The sequence below is a fragment of the Elephantulus edwardii genome, unplaced genomic scaffold, assembly GCF_000299155.1.
Source record: "Elephantulus edwardii isolate Elephantulus edwardi_28Jun2011 unplaced genomic scaffold, EleEdw1.0 scaffold00089, whole genome shotgun sequence".
In the NCBI taxonomy this organism is placed as follows: Eukaryota; Metazoa; Chordata; class Mammalia; order Macroscelidea; family Macroscelididae; genus Elephantulus; species Elephantulus edwardii.
The window spans coordinates 8,051,325-8,071,155 of record NW_006399839.1 but is presented as its reverse complement, the minus strand read 5'-3'; the positions used below and the strand labels follow the sequence as shown (position 1 = coordinate 8,071,155).

Below are 19,831 nucleotides of genomic sequence, written 5' to 3'. Positions count from 1 at the left end.
GTGTGTCCTATAAGGCCTCCTGGAGTCCCTGGAGGGAGACCCACAATGAAGAAAACACAACTTTATCATCTGCCGTGTCTTCCCAAGGGAGCTCTGGTGGCTTAGTGGGAAGAAATTGCACTGCCAACCCAAAGGAACGTGGTTCAAATCCACGAGGTGACCTGTAGGAAAAAGATGGGCCATTTACTGCCTCTGAAAACCAGCTGGAGGGTCAGTTATGGGTCTGTTCTAACTCAACAGTATACAATAAACAACAATAATCCTTTCTCGATCTCACACCTCCCTATCCCACTGGGTCTCCCTCTGACCCTATCTTAACAACCCTGCTTGTACCCAAAACCTTGCCTCAGGTCCTGGTTCTAGAAGATTCCAGATGAGGACAAACCTCCCCTCACAAAAGGCTCTGATAAGATCATTCAGCAACTATTTCGCAAAGGTTCCCAAAAGGTCAAGTGTGATCTTGAGCCTGGGAGCCAACAATTCTGGTGTATAACCAGTGCTGAACAAATGATATCATAAGCATCATTCCAGGCCAGAGATTGCAAACTGGTGGCCAGGACCTAAACTGAGTTAGTAAATAAATGTAATCTGGACTGAGCCATGTCCCCTCCTTTTACAATGGGAGATTGCCAGGGGTTGAATTTTGTTCACTCAGGTTGTTGTTGTTGTTATGTGCCGTCGAGTCGTTTGTGACTCATAGCGACCCTATGTACAACAGCCCTAAACCGTGCTCTATCCTGTGCCAATCACATTGCCTCTGACACACCCATCCCGATTACCCCAGTCACTGAATCAATCCACCTCATAGAGGGTCTTCCCCTCCTGCACTGTCCCTCCACTCTACCCAGCATGATGTCCCTCTCTAAAGACCTGTCTCTCCTTACAACATGTCAGGTACATGGATGTAATGATAGAACTGGAAGTTCTGGAATGATCCCCACACTATGATAAACCAGAGAGAGTTGATGGAGGATTGAGGGTGGAATGCAACACTCCCTAATCGCGTGGGCAGCCCTAAATTGATATCAAGGGAGTTTCCCCCACCCCCAGGGTGTGGCCTGTGATACCTTCTATCACCCCAGAAATAAAAGGGGAGGGAAAGTCTGTAGAGAAGGGGCACCTTGCTAGTAGGAAGAAAAGACTTGCCAGGAGTGGAGTGCCTCATGTTGGATCCAGGCCCCTGCTCGAGAAAGCTCTTTGCTGCTGGGGAAAGGCCAAGATGCATGGAGACTGGCAGGGAACAGGAGGCCCACAGATGCTAAAGAAACGAGGCCTTTTTCTCCACAACCAACAGAGGAGAAGTCCTTTCTCTAAGGCTGTCATGCTGAATATGGACGTCTAACATCCTAAACACTAAGAGAGTAAATATCCGCTTGTTAAGGCCATCCATCCACTTTATCTGTTTGAGCAACCCTATATAATGAAGACAGGGTTACGTATTAAAATCTACATGTTCAGATTCCATGACAAAACGTGTCAGGGCCAGTACTCTCACACGCCAAGGGTTAGCGGGAACTGGGCAGCAGGTGCCCCCGGCAGGTAGCGCATCAACATTCTCTTTGCCGCAATCCCTACCACTCCCTAGAGTCTCACTCCTAAGGTCAGGCCCCTCATTTACCTGCCACCCTGGCCCGTGCAGAACCAGAGTTTGAGAACCCCTACCCGAGAGGTATCATCAATACAGCTTAAATCGCCATCTTACCTTGGGGTCTTCTCGAGTACCTGACTCGCGCCGACAGGGCCCCGTTTTGTTCTCAAAAGTCTCCGAGCCTTCTCTGGGGAGGCTGGGCCTCCCTTTGGCCAGCTCCCGCCTCCTCTCTCTGGCTTCCTGCATGATGGACCGGCCTTCCTGGATGTGGGCCGGCGGGCCTTTCTCAGAGCAGGCCCTCTTGACGTCCAGCGGCCTTCTGCTGTCCTGTGCGTAGTCACCCCACTGAGCTCCAGTGCCCTCGTCTCCTCTCCCACTGGCCTTCTTTGAGGTCCCTTTCTTCTGGTCCATGGGGGCTGACCTGGAAGGGTCACTTGTCCCGCATCTTGGATCCTCCTGGCGAGGGGGCTTGGGCTCACCTGGGTAACTCTGACGGCTGGTGCTGTGCTTACTACCAGAGGGCTTCTTGTCCTCCTCGGGTGCTCCCAAGGCTGTTGTTCTGGGGCCCACAGGGCCAGAATTAGTCCCCAGATACTCTTCAGGAGCTGGGTTTAGTGGAGCCCACAGAGGCGGGTTCAATTTGGTGGTGGCAGCTAAGTCCAGGGTGTCCACCGGCTGCTTACCTGAGCCAGCGGGGGAGCTACGTTTTGGTTCTGTTGAGCTGGCCTGTTTCCACAGACCTTCTACCTGTACTGTCTCCTTCAGGTTCTTCCTCCACTGTTCCAGGCCTCCTCGGGGGTCCAGCCTTCCCTGGGGCAAACTGCCGACCTCCACTGGGGCACTTTCTTTCCAGTCCCGAGCTTCCACAGGGCCTTTAGCCGAATGCCCCTTGTACTCGGCCATGAGGGCGTCAATGTCCAGGACGCTGGATCGGTAGCCATCTTTGATTTTCCCAGGAAATGTCTCACTGACCACTTCCGTCCTCCTCCGGGCAGGCTGGCTGACTTGCGTGTGACTTTGGAAAGTAGGGGTCATCTTGGAAGGACTGCTGGCGGACGTCCGGTTCCCACCGTCCTTCCAAGCGTTCCGGAAGCCGCCACTGTCTTTCGACCCCCGGTGAACCCATAAAGCATCCAAATCGATGATCCGTTCCCTGGAAGGATCCAGAATTCCATCCCCGAGGGATGCTGGCCGGCCGGCCGGCTTCAAGTTCTTGGAGAGGTTGTTACTCTCACTGTCTCTTTTCTTAGCCCAGTTTTTACTGCCCACGGCCTGCACAGGCTCTTCATGGTTAAGAGAAACCAAAGTTGGTGAGAAAGAATGCGGAGATGGAGGCGGAGCGGCTCTTCTAGAATGTTCCATCAGGTTTTCAGGCCCCGACTTGGTCACGGTCCCCTTGGCTTTTTCAGCATCGGGAATCTGATACGTTACTGCAAAAAACGTTGCCTTGGGTTCCACAGGTGACCCTTGCTTCCCTGCAGGAAAAGTCCAGTCGGGGGACAGGGTCGGGCTCCCGTCCTGGGTACCCCCCCGACTGTGGGACAGTTGAGGGTGTCTTAAGGCACCAGCTGTCGGAGTCAAAGGATCTGTCTGCCTCTCCACCTTTGGTGAGTGTTCCGGGGTGAGGAAGCTGAATTCCTCAAACCTCACGTTGTGAGGTAAAGTCCGGCGCCTCCATCGCTCCATCCTCTGGTCCCCGTGATTCACTCTCCGCATCTTCACTTCGGGCTCTGGCATCGGCATGGGCCTTGGGTCACCTTCACTGGGGGCCACCAAAGGTCCTTTCTGCGCAGAGAATGCCCTCATGTCGGCAAGCTCCTCTTTAGCCCTGGAGGGAGGGCCCGGAGCCCAGCCCTGGGAGGGTCCACCCTTGTCCCTTGAAAGGTGGCCCGCTGGCTTGTTCCCAGCAGTGTCACGTTCCTCAAGCTGCACCTCTCGGATACTGGCTTTCACCACCCTTGCAGGGGGTGCCTCGAGGGTGCAGGAGCCCACCGAGCGTTCACAGGCCCCCGGGAGGCTCAGCCCCGAGCCCTTCTCCTCGCCGACCACCACGGTGGCCTTGCTCCAGCTGGCCGAGAGCCCTCCTGTCCACTTGGGCGATGAGCAAGCACGTCCGGACACCTCCTTCGGGTCTTGACAGTCGGGCCTGGGCAGCCCTCGGGCTTCCCAGAGCAAGCTGGCCCTCTGCACGGACCCAGGCTGACCTTCCGGTGTCCCCGCCGGGTCGGATGCAGGGACCTCAGGGGACAGCCGCCTCTCCTTCTGCGCGAGCCCAGTCCCGCTACTCCTCAGTGTCACTGCCTTCTCCTCTGGAGCCACGGGCACGGCCTGGCTGTGGGCCCGGGTCCCCACAGCATGCACAATGTCATACCTGGGCTCAATTTTGTGGGCCACCGGCAGGCTCACGGAGTGCTTGTAGAAAGGGCTGTTAGTGTGCTTTTCTCCCAAAGGCAGGGCCTGGTGGGTCTCTTTCGGCTCACCATTCAAAAGTGCCGTCCGTCCCAGTTTCTCTGCCTCGGGATTTTCGAACCACCTGGAGCCCTCTTTCTTGAAGTCTGTCTGTTCTGGTGGGGGCTTCCCCAGCCAAGCACCTCTGTCAGGCCTGGGTCTGCTCTCCGATACGCGAGCATCAAGCACACTGCCGGGGGCCACGGCCAGTGGGCCACAGCGTCTTGACTGGTCAGCCACATTGTGTCTCTCCACGTGATGCTCAAACACAGTAGCCCACACGGTCCGGAAGTTCCCCTCGTCCTCGGGGGTGACGTCGGACATGCACGCAGGTCCCACCACGTTTTCACGGGGACAGCTGTCCGGGTCTTGGCTCTGGCTGTCCTTCCGTTCCGTCGGCTTCGCCTTCTCCCGGAGTGTCCCTGGCTTCCAGGAGCTTCTGGAGGCTGACGTTCCAGGCCCTTCCAAGCTAGGCCCTTCTTTCTGCTAGAAAAGAAAAAGAAGAAGAAGAAAAATTAATGTTAAAAGATTCAAAACAGGAAGGATGAGGTGATCGAAATGGCAAAGTTAAAATAGTAAAATACCCCAAAATGTTAAAACTAAAACCATTTAGTGAGGGTGTGGATGCAGGGAAATGGACACTCTCTAGTATTGCTGGAGGGAACTTTACAAATATAACTTTTGCCCCGAAGAAACCATAACTGCCACCCAAGCAGATAAATGTACACCCATATTTATTGCGGCTTTGTTCACAAAACCAAAGAGTTGGAAATAACCTAAGGGACCATCAACAAACGAATGGATAGAGAAGCTGTGATATAGTCACACAATGGAATACTATGCAGCACTGAAAAACAAAGAACACATGAAATCTACAAAATGGGTGACCCTGGAGGACATTATGCTGAGTGAAATATCTCAGTCACAAAGGGACAAATACTGAATAGTGCCACTGTTGTAAAACGGGACTGACATTGGGACTGGGGGGAGGCTGAGAACGAGGGGATAAATTATGTATACTGCATTGAAACAGAGGAGGGAGAGAACTGTTTAAAAGGGATATATGATGAGGTATTATTGTCCTGACAAGAGTCCAGAACGAAGGCTGCATAGTGGAGTGGACCTGGGGAGAGGGATTATAAAACAATGAAAGAATTTTTCTTTTACTTTTCAAAGAGAAGAGTGAACTGGAGGGGAGGGGTGGGCAGGGAGAAAAGTGCAACAATGAGTGAATGGAAATCCAAAGTCTTGGAAAACTTTCATCAAAAATAATTTAAAAAAATATATAACTTTTGAACCATTTAACAGAACTATTATTGTGGTTTAAATAATACAGATGGAGCTCTGGGGACCTTGTGGTCAACAGCTGCACTGCAGTCCCAAAGGCAAGCAGTTCAAATCCACCAGCTGCTCCTCGGGATAAAGATGGGCAAACTCCTGCCATGTAATTTGCTGCCTTTGGAAACCCACTGAAGGTTCAAGTTACAAGTCGGTTCTGACTCAAGGTAAACAAGAAAAACAACAAATTGGAATTTTTAATTAGTTATTCTCTTTTCTCTGAGCAAGCTCCTTCCAGGACTCTTTTCTTCATCCCTCGGCGCAATTCTAAGTGAGAAAAAAAGCTCAAATTAAAAAGAGCCGCTTTCGCTTCTCCTGGGTACACACCCAGGATCGGCCTTGCCGAGTTACATGGGAATCCTATGTCCAACTTTTTGAGGAACCCCTCAACTGTTTTCCACAGTGGCTGTACCATTTTATAGTCTCTCCAGCACCAGAGGAAGGTTCCCGTTTGCTACAACTTCCTTCACCACAATCTGCTGTTTCCCTTTTTTTAAAAAATACGGTCATTTTGACTTGTGTAATGGCTAATGAACAAGGGAACACTGACACTATGCGGTTTAAAATCAAGACAGGTGTACTTTAGGGCTGTATCATCTCTCCATACCTATGCAAACTGTATGCTGAATAAATTATTCGAGAAGCTCAACTTTACAAAGAATGTGGCATCAACACTGGAGGACGACTCATCAACAAACTGCCTTCAGCAGGTGACACAGCCTTACAAGGTGACAGCAAGCAGGACTTGAAATGCTTGCTGCAGAAGATCAAAGAAAGGCTGAAGCCTTCAATATGGACTACATCTCAATACTGAGAAAACAAAAACCCTCACCCCTGGCTCAACAGACAGCATGATGATAGAGAAAAGACTGAAGTCAGTGATTTCACCTTGCTTGCTTCCACCATCAATACCCTTGACACCAGCAGTCAAGAAATCAAAAGATATGGGAGGAAGAGTGCAACAGTGAATGACTGGAAACCCTAAGTCTCTGTAAACTTTCATTAAAATTAATAATAAAAATTTAAAAAAATTTTCTAAAAAATCAAAAGATATATTGCATTGGGAAAGTCTGCTGGCAAGGACTTCGCCAAAGGGCTAAGGAGCAATGATGTCAGTTTAAAGACTAAGGTGCACCTGACCCAAGACTTGATCTTTTCAGTTACTTCCCATGTATTTGAAAGTTGACCAATAAACAAGGATGACAGTAGAAGAATTGATTGGAGAAGAGTCCTGAGTATCCCATGGACCGCCAGAAGAACAAAGAAATATGTTTTAGAGCCAATATAACCAGGGTGGCTCCTTAGAGGGAAGGACGGTGAAATTTCGTCTCCTATATTTTAAGTATATTGTTAGGAGGGATCATTTCTTAGAAAAACACAGAATGCTTTGAAAGGTGGAGGGTCAATCAGTCTCACTGAGGGTCCTCCTCTCGTTCGCCATCCCTCCAACCTCCCAAGCATGATGTCCCTTTCTGAGAAACAGCCTCTCCTCACAACATGCCCAAAGTCTATGAGAGAGAGCTGCTGCATCCTTGCCTCTACGGAGCACTCTGGTTGCACTTTCTTCACGGCATCCCTCAGGGCTCTTAACAACGGGTTCAAGTATGTCAGAGATGATCAGGAAAGCACAGGGTAAGGCCAGGTTCAGATCCACTGTTCACAGCCTCACTCTGAGTCATATTCAATTCAGTGGCACCTAGCAACACAACAAATGGCTAATGACATTTGCTTGCTGGCCATTTGGTGAAATGCCCGTTCAAATCCTTTGTCCACGTTCTAACAGGGTTGTAAAGCGTGTCTATTTTTAAATCCATCTAAATTTCTTAAAAAGTTAAAATAGCTACCAACCACGTGATGTGGCAATTCTGCTCCTGTGTATTTGCCCCAGCGAGAAGAACACAGCTTTCAGCACAAAGCCTTGTCCGCTAATGTCCACAGCAACATTATAATGGGTCCCAGGCAGGAAAGAATCCATGGTAAATCAGTAGGTGAAGAGTTGAACAAGTTGTGGCCTCCTCAACCATAAACAGGCAAGAGCTACTGATACACATCTCTCTGGTGGTTCGAATCCACCAGCTGCTCTGCGGGAGAAGGATGGGCAGTCCTCCCCCCGTGCGACTGACTGTCTCTGAAAAACCTCCAGAAGTCAGCTATGGGTCAGTTCAAACTTGACAGTACACAACAATAAAATGAGCATATTTTTTGCAAACACAAGGGAGAAATACCCTCAGTGATAGGGACTGACACAGTGACTGTGATACTGGGTTCTAGCGTGGCAGAGATGATGAGATGGCACAGGACAGGACAGGGGACAATTGTGCACTGGGTCGCCATGAGTCATACTCAATGGCCCCGACAACAACCACAACAAGCTAGAGCGTGGAAGCTCTTTTTCCATGAAGTTCAAATACCCAGGTTCCCGCAGCGGGGAGGTAATAGAGCTGGGACCAGCACCCCTCATGTAGTGTGGGAGAAATGGTTAACAAGCTTGGCTGCAAACCAAAAGGTCGGAGGTTCAAGGCAACTTAAAGGCACCTCAGAAGAAGGCCTGAAGATCTACTTCTGAGAAATCAACCACTGACAGTCTTGTGGAACACAGCTCTACACACAGGGTCACCAAGAAGGGAGGTGGACTCCACGCAGATGGTGGTACACACACACACAGCGGGAAACACAGGGTGTGAGAGCACAGCCAGCCTCACCTGTCTCGTGTCCTCCGAGAGCTTTCTGCTCGCCTCTGGAAGCTTCTCATACTGGCCCTCGCGGCTTGAAGCAGGACTTGAAAACCTGGTAGAGAGAAGGCAGTTTGTTACTCTTGACAAGGCTGGTTGCTGTGACTACACCCAGGCCACTCTCCATAACTTGTTCTGGAGCCCACAGGACGCAGCTGGCCACGTCACCCAAGCCACACTGTCTGACTGCCTCTCTGTGCCAAAGAGTGTCCTCTCCCCACATCTGATAAAGGGGCGGTGGGCAAGGTCCACCTCAGACACAGCATGCTCAGGCGGATGGGCCCCAGGCCGGCGGAAGAGCCCTGGCTGCCGGCCCCAGCTCTACCACTTCCCCACTGCGGGAGCCTGGGCGGGAGGTGACCTCACCTGAGCTTCTATTTCTTCATCTATAAAACAGGTATAATTAATACCGCCCCGTCCTCCTCTGCAGGGCAGGGAAGAAACCACCCCGGGTCCTAAGAGTTACACGAGGGCATCAGGGAAGAGCAAAGATGCCCTACGAGGGACAATTAATGCTTAAAGTCAACAACCGGGGCACACAGCAACAACAGCTTCGCGGTGGCCTGGCCAAGGAGGCAGGAGGCAGTGGACTGCCGTGAATGTGCAGCCAGGAGTCTGGCTCTGCCTCTCTAGGTCACCTTGGCCATGCCACTGTCCCTCTCCAGGCCTCAGTCTCCCCACTCGTCAAGGGGGACAACAGAGCACAACAGGAATTTTCCATTTCTGAAATGCAGACCCCTGAAGGGGTTGCACTTGCCAAGCTCAAGGGTGAGACCACAGAGGTAAGGAGGACGAGGTGAACTGAGCCACTGAACCCTGACCCACGAGGCCCTGAGCATGAGAATAGCGCACAGCTATTCATCAAAACTATGGGGGGTTCTATGAGGAAATGAGAACTGAGGCACAGACGGAGACTTGTACACCAATGTTCACAGCGTTATTCACCATCATAAGAACATGGAAACAGCCCAAATGTCCAACCACTATCAAATGGACTGAGAAATGATGATACATTCACACAGTGGAATACTATGCAGCACACAGAAGCAATAACTTTGTAAATTATTACCTAACTTGGAAAGGACTGGAGAGCATTATGCTGAGTGAACTAACTCAGTCCCGTAAGGACAAATACTGTATAAGACCATTATTGTAGAACACGTATGAGGACCCAAGTGGGGGAGTATGGGAGGAGAGGGGTGAAGATGGGCAGGGGGTGTGGGGGGGGCAGTCATAAGGTCACACAGCTTGATGGGTGGAGGGAGGGGCACGTAAAGGAAATGGGAAAGATCCGGGTGTGAAAAACAATGTATATGGACTTTGTAAATAAACCAGTATGAAATTTAAAAAATTTCCTTTTAAATTGAAAAAAAAAACAAACCCAACAACAAAATACCAAAACCTGTGGGGTTCTAAGCCCACCCGGAGGTGCCGAGGAAGAAAGGCCTGGTAAACCACTTCTGAATAGCCACAATGAACGCTCTGTGGGACGCAATTCCATTCTGCATATCTGGGGCCATCAAAAACGTCAGACTGGTGACTTCGGTCCACAACCAGCAGTGTAAATTCTGTCTCATGGGCTCCCAGCGACCCAGGTGGGACTGTTTCTGAATGGGAGGAGAGTCTCTGATTCCTCCTCTCATCGTACTAACACCCAAGACACACACACACACACACGCGCGCGCGCACATTCTCTAAAGAATGGAGGTTCCTATTCCAGGTGCTATTTTCTGTGTGACGTTAACTCGGGGGTCCTCAGGCCTGGCTGGACCTGAGAAGCTCTCAGGGAGCTTTCAGAAGCTGGCAAAAACATCAGCCCCTCCTCAGATCAAGTTAATGGGCATCTCTGGGGACGCGGCCAGCGGTTGGTATTTTTCCAGGTGGTTCTAAGGATTGAGAGCCTTCGGATTGGCTGCCCTGGTTCCCAGGAGCCAGTGCGCCCACAGTTCTGGCGCTGGGAGCTCCACCCTGGACAGAGTAGGCCAGTGGCATGCATGTCATTGTCACGCTGTGACACCGGCATGCTGGGGCCGAGGCGCCTACAGAGAGAAAGAAAGCCAAGAGAGGTAGGGCCACGCTTTGCAAATCATTATTCACAGACTGATGTGTTAGCCACAGTATATTGGCATCTCTGAATCTCTGTCTCAATCACATAGACTCTCTTTGCTGTCAAGGTGGGACCAACTTGTAGCTGCCCCTCCAGTCCATTTCTGAGGCTGGAAATTGGAGCGGAAGAGAAGACCCCTCTTTCTCCCTGGGAGTCACTGGGGGATTTGACCCAGCAGAGAAGTGTGGCCTTTCATGTGGCAGTGCAACTCCCTACAGACTCCATCACATATCAGGCAGGTCTTTGTATTGTACCCATTTTCCAGAAGAAGAAACTGAGGCTCAGTGAGGGGACATGGCCTCCCCAAGGTATCACGACCCCCGGATTTTGTTCTGCACAGAAGCAGGGAGAAGACAAATAGTATGTACTCTCAGATGGAGCTGGAACCGCAAGCAGGTTCCCAATTTCCTTGCAGTGCCTCAACCTTTCCAAACCTCATCTGTGAAATGGGTACAAGACCTCTGAGTTAAGATGACAAGAGGCAGCCCAGCCACTGGCACACAGGGGTCACAGAGGGGACCTGACAAACCTCCTCACAGCTCAGCTGATTCTTCTAAGAAACGGAAACAGCTACTCCTCTATCTCAGGGCTCTGAGTTAATGGGGAAAGGGCGTGTAAAGGGCCTAGCCTGGAATGGCAGGGTCTCTGGTAGGCATTTTGAGCCCACTTGGCCAAGGCCCATGGAAGGGCCTCACTTACGCTTTGTTCGAATCCACTGACGGTGTCCTCGCCTGGAACGCCCTCCTCCTGGTCTCCTGATCTCTCTTAGGCTCGGTGGACTCGGCAGTCCAGCCTTTGATTCGCTCCTGGACACTCACGGCCCCCTTCTCTGGCTCAGGGGCTGCTGACGGAGACTCGGGGGTGGCCAAGGCGGGGGCCGAACCCACCGCCAAGGCCGAGGCACCCTCGTCCCCAAACAGGCTGATGCGTTTCTTGACGCTCCCTTTGGAGGCCCACGTCTCTGCCGCCTGGACCTCCCCATCGGCCACTCTGCCTTTCGCCTCTGCGGACTCCTGACCCTTCCCAGACCTGGGGCAGGGAGACTCGGGCATCCTTTCCACTTTCCCGTCTGGCTTGGCTTTCTCGTCCCCAAGACTCTGGTCATCTTTCAGGGTAACTCTGGCCGAGTCCCCTGCGGTCCTGAGGATGCCCAGCTCTGCCTGTTTGAAAATCATCCTTTCCTTCCACGCCTGAGTCCTCCTGGCCACACAGTCAGAATCCACATCGTGAGGGGGACCCTCTGCCGTGACTGACCACTCCCCGGGCATTGTGGGCTCTGTACTGGGCCTTTCTGTCCTTTGACCCTGGGCAGTGGGAACCATCACAGACCCGTTCATCTCGTCAGTCATCTTCTTGAGCAAAACCTCTCTGCTCTCAAAGGGGGCTGTGAGGTCCATGGACAAAGGCCGGGGCTTCCTCACCCATGACTTCTCAGGGGGGGTGGGGGGTGATTTCCCCACCACGGCCACCCCACCATGGGCCAGCTTCTGGGGATGAGCTGATTCCAAGAAGATAGCCGACACTGGCCTTCTTTTCAGGGCTGGCCTGGTCTCCACAGGGGGCCCCACAGTGTCCTCTAAACCGCTGGCCTTTGAGGGGGGCTCACTCTGACCTCCCTCATCTTGGTTTATGGCTGGCCTTGTCTCCTCGGACAGGGGAGTGGGTCGGGGAAAGGTCCCCAGAGGTTTTCTGGCAGGCAGGGCAGGTTTGGGGGCCACCTCGGGCCGAGATCCAGAGGGGGGCTCCTGAGGGACCCCTGCTTTGGCCTCCTGTGTCACCTCAATGTTCCCCTTCCCCAGAGCGGGCCCAGTTTTGATAGTTTCAAAGAGAATCATGGTGCTGGGGTTGGACTGAAGCAAGGAGGATTTGCTGTGGAAAGATGAACTTCTCCTGGGGCCCTCCGCGCCCTCTGTCTCCTGGGTGGGCATCTTCTCATCCAGACCCTTCACCAACACGTCCCGGGAGAACCCACTGGACGAAATTGGTCTGCTCACACCAGGCCGCAACGATATGACGGGAGCTCTCACATCCAGGGCCTTCTCCTTGGAGAAGGGTTTAGGGGCGAGTCTCGGCAGAGGGAATAATCGGGCTGAGCTCCTCAGGGGGCTTTTCCCGTCTAAGATCTGCACCGAGGGCACCCCTTCAGCCTGGCGGAAGTAGCTCCGCTTCAGAGTCTCCTCCGTGGGGATCTCCCCAAGGCCCGGCACCCCAGGCAAGGAACTCAGAGAGCCGACCTCCACTCGGGTCGCCATGGTTACGGCTGCAGGTCCATGGGGGAATCAGAGCATCCAAAATGGAGACACAATTGCTAAAAAAAGAAAAGAAAAGAAAAAAAGGTTATATTTCAGTCAGTATTAACATACTTGAGTGACAAAGTTATAAACTTCTTAGTCAAAACACTCTGAGGGAATAAGTTTCGGGCCTCAAGACTCATGGTCTCAGGAGACATCAAGGTCAAGTGGCCTTGCTGAGTTCATCAAAATAACGCTCTGCATCATACCATAGTATCTCACAACTGAAATCGTCAAAGCTTGTGATCAGGCCTCCAAGGTGCAATTATTGGTCATTCCAGAAAAGCAAAGAAAACAGAAGATTCATAGTAACGATTCATTCCAAAGGAAACGCATGTGAACGTCAACCTCACTGGAACTACAACCTGAAACTCACTTGAACTTCCATCCCACTTGAACTACAACCCTGAGGCCAGAAGAACTAGCAGGTGTCCGGCTACCGTTGCAGATTGTTCTGAAAGGGATCACACAAAACCCTCCTGGACAGAGTGGATGGATACTGGGGGACAAGGCTCCAAAACAAAAGTGGTCAATCTTACTGATTTGAAAGAGAATGGTGGAACCATCGAGACTAAAGCGTTGAGTCATCCTTCAAGCCTGATCTGAACTCACCCCTGGTGCTCAACGTCCAGCCAAACAATAGACAGGCTTGTAACATGAGCAAGTAACACCTGTGAAGTTATTCCTTAGAACAACCAGTCACGGAAGACCAAAAGAGGAGTATATACACCTCAGATGGCTGGAAAGTGTTGGCTAGATGGGTTCATGAAAATGGGAATCACTGGGAGGGACCAGGAAGAGTGCTGTTACAAGGTGGAGATTGTCATGAAGGTATAAATAATGTACGTAATGAATGTAGGTTAAAAGGAAAAGCTATTAAAAAAATTAAAAAGCAAAATCCATTTTTTCCACCCTCAAATTGTCACTCAAATCAGTTTAAAAACCACACTGGGTCAGTGTGAGGTTAGCAGGTAGCTTATGAGCTGTGGTATAAGGGAGTTTTGGGGGTGTCTTAAGAGACAGACCAGCATTCCAGATACAGAACTTCACTTCCTTGAGTCCCAAGCAGGGGGAATGGACTAAGTGGTCTTCTCTAACTTTCTAACTTTCTCAAGGGATTGAAAAAAAAAAATACACATACACACACACACACACACAGTAGGAAGCCTTACACGTCTTGATCTTAAAATCTGCCATGGTGATCAAAAGAGAGGGTCAATGAATGGATGCCGTTAGGTCACCAGATTTGGAGCTCTGGAGACCTAGTGGCAAGACGCTGCACTGCAATTCCGAAGGCACGTGGTTCGAGGCCACTGGCTGCTCTACGGGAGAAGGAGGGGCAATCTCCTCCCATGCAATTAATTGCCTTTGAAAAGCAGCCAGAGGGTCAGCTATGGGTCGGTTCCAACTCTATGGTACACAACAACAACAATCATCACTGTGGTAGACGGACGTAAACGGAATGCGATGCAACACTAAAGAAGCAGGGAATTCACTCTCCAAAAAAAGGCTTCAAAAATCCATAAAATGAAAGTATGCTTAAATGGATAAATCCAAAAGGCATTATGATGAATTAACTCAGTCACAAAAGGACAAATACTGTGTTCATGATTATAAAAAGCTAAAGAAAGGTTTACCTATAAAATCATTCTTAGATGTTTAACGGTGATTAAAAGGGAGAGAGAAAGGATAGTAAAATTCAGTAGATTGATAATAGAGGCATACATAATATATGTGAGGGGGAGAAAGGCAGTATATAGAATAAGGGGGTGATCTGCACCATGTCACTAAAGAAAAGGGCAATATGGAGAGATTTCCAAGAAATACAGTCAGCAAATGCAAATGCTATTACATACGTAATCTGCAATATCACAAAAATAAATGTTAATCTAATGATGTCCGTCTAGAGACTAAGGTGCACCTAATCCAGGCCATGATCTTCGCGATTACTTGCTATGAATCAGAGAGCTGGACAATGACTAAGGATGACAGAAGAAGAATTGATGTCTTACAACTGTGGTGCTGGAGAAGAGTCTCGAACTACCATGGACTGCCAGGAGAATAAACAGGTCTGTCTAGAAGAGAGGAAAACCAAGTCTCTTCTTCGAGGCTAGGATTTTGAAGCTCCATCTCACATACTTTAGGCATGTGGCCAGGAGGGACCAGTCCTTGGACAAGGACATCATGCTCGGAAGGGTAGAGGGACAGCGCAGGAAAGGAAGACCCCAGATGAGGTGGAATAACACAGTAACTGAGGCAATGGGTGTCGGAGTCAGTGAGATTGGCTCAGTATATGGCAGGCTTCAGAGCTGTTGTGAATAGGGTCACTATGAGTCACAGGCAACTCGACAGCACATAACAACACTATATACATAATCTCCAATATCATAATAATAAATGCTAATCTACAAGCAGATACAAAGGCAGGCAGACCGGCAAGCAAGGCAAACAGATATGGACAGATGAAAAAGACCACCCCCATGACCATATAACCAGATGGTATGTCTGTATTTCTATTAATATATGCTGAAAATACACTGGCAAAGCCAACAGTTTTCAAAATGACATAGACTTCTTAATCTTAACCAAACACCCTGACGGAATGAGTTTTTGGTCCTGAGGCCTCAGATCTCTAGTCTCAGGGGACATCAAGGTCAAGTGGTATGACATAGTAACTAAACAAAGCAAATGTCCTTCAAACCTACTTTGGTGAATAGTTTGGAGCCTTAAACTGAGTCTTAAAAATGCTTACAAGCAGCCATCTAAAGTGTGACTTATTGGTCTCTCTCCGAGTAGAATAAATAAAAGTAAGGGTGAACAGGAAACAGTGCAAAGCACTTAGGATGGCTTGAACCTCAGCTTCCACAGCTCTGAGACCAGAAGAACTAGATAGTGCCTGACAACCACAGCTGAGCACCTGAAAAGGGATCACGGAAAATTGTCCTGAATATTGTGCAGGGAAATTTGGAACAAAACTCAGAAAACCGGGGGGGGGACCAATCCAAAAATCCAAACCATAAGAAATGAGTTAGTCTTACTGGTATGCTAGAGAATTTCCGAGACTGTAGCAATTAGACTCCCTTCAAAACTCCAACAAAAATTCATTCCAGTGGCTCAACTTGCAGTCAAACAATGGAAAGGCCTTATAAAGAGATGAGTATCAACAGGGAGGCATTAACTCCTTAGAAGAGCCAAGCACTTAAGGTCAAAAGGGCAGTATGTGCCCATGGATAAAGCCCAGAAGGCAGTAAAGAGTAGGCTAGGATTAATGGAGAGAAGAATCACAGGGAGGGAATGGGAAGAATGTAGTTACAATGTGGGTACTGTCAGTAAGGGCATAAAACAAAATGCATGTGGCAAGATGGGAAACCAATTTGCTTTGTAAATTTTCACTCAGATCTTATTTTGGAAAAGAAAGTTGAATTGGCAAGTGCTAGGATATATAAAGGTATATCTAAAAATACATACAGATACATACATATATGGAAAAAATATATATATGGAATACATACATATATATGGAATACATACATATATATGGAATACATACATATATGGAATATGTTGGTGTTGGTATACGCCACTGAGTTGGAACCAGCTCATAGCTAACCCTCCAGTAGGTTTTCAGAGGCTGCAAGCTGCATGAGAGGAGAGACCCATCTTTTTTTCTCCCACGGAGTAGCTGATGGATTCAAACTGCCTGCCTTTGGGATGGCAGTGCAGATACTTATCCCCTAGACCATCAACACTCCTATGAGATAAGATAGGATAAGATGGGATAGGATAGATAGATAGATAGATAGATAGATAGATAGATAGATAGATAGATCTTTGTACCATATGTGTGTGTATGTTTTATATATTTCCTTTCTTGATCTTAAAAATAGATACCAGACAAGCTTCTATTCTTGGTCCCATTGGTCCCCTCAACTTCAAGCCAGTGTCATCATGCCAGCGTCACATCCCCCACGCCCCAGAGAGACTGAAGGGAGAAGGTTTTGGAATTCGGAGCAAGCTGCCCAGGGCTGCACCGGCTCTGACTCAGCCTGCAGCCCCAGCAGAGAACAGCAGATTTTGATATTTTTCTCTTCCCTATACACTCAGTGGTGCTCACAGATTCCATCTTCCCAATCCAGAGCGCATTGTCTAAGTGTGGTTTGGAGGCAGAGCTGGAAAGACAGACAGACACAGCCAGGGACCCACAGATACCACACCCTAGGCTTGAAGAATTCCATCGGCAGGGACCCCAATGCACTCCGGATCCCATCACTAATCAGGGCTGTTTGCTCATCATTCAAGCCCGTCCCTGTGGCCTCAGGGAACACAAGGAGCCTGGATATGAGGTGCAAGTTAATGGTGGGGTGCAAGGATGACTGGGTGAGCCCCAGGGGCAAAACGCACAAGTGTCTGCAGCCCTCGACACCACTGTCCCCGTGGCCTGGCCAAGACCAGCACTTACCAGCACTGGCAGGCCCTTTATCTGCCAGAAGGAGCCCAGTCTGTCACCTCTCACCCCTGCCTGGTGACGAGGGCCGTCGGCACATTCCCATGGCAAAGGCGACAGTCCCCGCAGGCTGAGTTCCAGCAGGTCTGGAGAGACACAGAATGACAGTCTTGGTTCCGGAGTTCCAGCAAATATCTGCACAGACGGTGCCAGAGCTCTCACGGTCTGGCAGCATCCGCGGGCATCGCCGGCAACTTGGGAAGTGACGGCGTTTCAAAAGGCTGCCCTTACTTGTGCGACAGCATAGATGGTGCTGCGTGCACAGTAGGTGCTCAGTGAAAAATCTCCTCCGAGACGTGACTGAGCGGCAGCCGTGTGCTGGGCTAACACAGATGAATGAGAAGCATCATCGGCAGTCGGGGAAGGAAGTTACCACACGCGCACACGGAGATCTGCGAGCAGTCACAACACAAGAGGAAGAAATAGCGCAGCTTATGGGGAGGGGGTGTGGGAGGAGGCAGGAATGGGGAGATCAATGCGCACGAGTGGGAGCTGTGGTCCCAGATCAGCCCCTCGACCTGCGGGAGGGGACTCCTGAGCTTTCCAGTGACTGGCTGGTCTGGGGGGCTGTTTCTCCAGCTTTCTGCGCCCAGTAGTATTTGCACATTGCACATGCTGCGCCTTGCACCTTTGCACGCTACACCTTTGCACACTGCGCCTTGCACCTTTGCACACTGTGCCTTGCACCTCTGCGCACTGCACCTTTGTGCACTGTGCCTTGCACCTCTGCACGCTGCACCTTGCACCTTTGCGCGCTGCGCCTTGCACCTTTGCATGCTCTGCCTTGCACCTTTGCACGCTGCGCCTTTGCGCGCTGTGCCTTGCACCTTTGCGCGCTGCGCCTTGTACCTTTACACACTGCCCCTTTTGTGCGTTCTCACAAGTCCTGGATGGTGCAACTGCCTAAGCATCCTGCCGCTAGTTATACCGCTCGGTGGTTCTGTTGCCGTTATTATGGACCATCGAGTCAGAACCGACCCATAGCTGACCCTCCAGCAGGTTTACAGAGGAAATAAACAGCAAGGGAAGAGAATGCTCATCTTTCTCCCACAGAACAGCTGGTGGATTCGAACCACACACCTTTCTGGTTGGTAATGCAGCTCAATGAACACTAGGCCACCAGAGTTCCCTATAACAAGAGGAATCTCCCCAAACGTTCCTCAGAAGAAAGGCCTGGAGTTCTCCTTCCACAAGGTCCCACCCCCTCCCTATAAAGCAGAGTGCTGTTAAAGTAGGAACCAAGTGAACAGCAACTAGGGATAGCAAACCCTCCAACACCCCCACAAGCCCTTGCACGGGCTGTGCCCTCCCATTGGCACACCACTCTTGTTCACACACACACACACACACACACACACACTGCTCACAGCCCTCAGCGGGACATTCGAGGTGTTTCCAGAATACTCTGGATGCTCAGCGGACTTGTCATAGCTGCCCACGTGCCTGCACTTGTGTGTGACCCTCTGCTCCACAAACAGGTCCCTCCCTCACTGGTGAACCCATCAGAGGAGACCCCCAAGTCCTTGGTGCCTAGCATCCTGGCACCTGTTGACACTTGGTGCATAACTATTGGGCAAACTAGAAACGAGTTAAGAAATATACTCCTAGGCCACCTGGTCCTGAATGTTTCTCAATCAGCTCTTCCTGGATGGTTCTCAAGGGCCCAGTTTCTGGACTCTAGCATTCAGGGGACACAAGGTCAATTATTTTGACCACAGTAAAACCAAGTATTGAATAGACCATGGACTGCTAGTAGAACAAACAGGTTTGTCCTGAAGAGAAGAGGGTGAAGCCGGAATGCTCCTTGGAGTCAAGGATTCTGAAGCTTCGTGTGACATACTTTGGGTATGTTGCAAGGAGGGACTGGTCCTTAGAGAGGGACATCATGTTTGGGAGAGTGGAGGGGCGGCACAGGAGAGGAAGACCCTCGATGAGATGGATCGATTCTGTGAGTGGAGTGGTGGGAATGAGTGTGTTTGAGACGGTGAGGTTGACACAGGACAGAATGGCGTTTAGGGCTCTCGTACAAAGGGTCGCTATGAGTCGCAAGCGACTCGACCGCACATGACAACAACAACAAAGTCAAGTTTTGAGGGTGGGCATGGCTGAACAAGGAGCCACGCAACTGCTAAGCAAAGGGTGTGTTCAAACCAAACAGAAGCTCCACGGGACAAATATCTTGGGTTTTTGTTGATCTGTGCCTTCGAGCTGAGTACAACTCACAGCAACCCTGTGAACCACAGATCTGAGCCCTGTCCTGTCCTGCGCAAGCCTCCTCATCTCTGACACGCTTGAGACCACTGCTGCAGTCATTGTGTCATTCTATCTCATTGAGGGTCTGCCTCTTTTCTGTTGATGTTCCACTTTTCCAAACCAAACACCATAACTCACTAGTTCTTCTGTCTAAGGGTATTTTTTTGTTCTTGTCTAGATGGAAAAACACCCCAAAAGCTCAGGGAGATTGAGGCACTTGCCCCAGGTGAGGCACCCGAAAAGTCTTCAGTCTTGGAAACGCTATGGGGCGTTTCTACTCGATCCCACTGAGCTGCTATGAGTTGAATTCGACTCTAGGGCACACACAATAATAGGGGCCCACTGCTGCTGGGGAGCAAAAGCAAAGAGTGTGAAAAGTTTTTCTGTTTTCTATTTCATTTATTTCTGCTCTTGTTTTTATAATTTCAGTTTTTTTAAAGGGTGTCGGGTTTTCTTGCTGTTCTTTTTCAATTTGATGGAGATATTGGGTTAGAGAGTCAATAGTCTGTTTTTCCTGTCTTTTGATGTGTTTGCTTATTGCTATAAGTTGACCTCTGATTACTGCTTTGG

The 19,831-nt window shown here is 50.1% G+C and overlaps 1 protein-coding gene across 1 annotated transcript in view; it reads right to left on the bottom strand.

Moving 5' to 3' along the window:
* Window positions 1-12,465, bottom strand: part of KIAA1671 (KIAA1671 ortholog) — a 149,903-nt gene extending 137,438 nt beyond the window's left edge. Inside the window, exons 1-3 of the mRNA XM_006890514.1 lie at window positions 10,913-12,465; window positions 8,077-8,161; window positions 1,703-4,522 (exon numbers count right to left, since the gene is read on the bottom strand). Coding sequence (XP_006890576.1) covers window positions 1,703-4,522; window positions 8,077-8,161; window positions 10,913-12,465 — 4,458 coding nt within the window. The remainder of the gene's footprint in view (window positions 1-1,702; window positions 4,523-8,076; window positions 8,162-10,912) is intronic.
* Window positions 12,466-19,831: the final 7,366 nt, after the last annotated feature.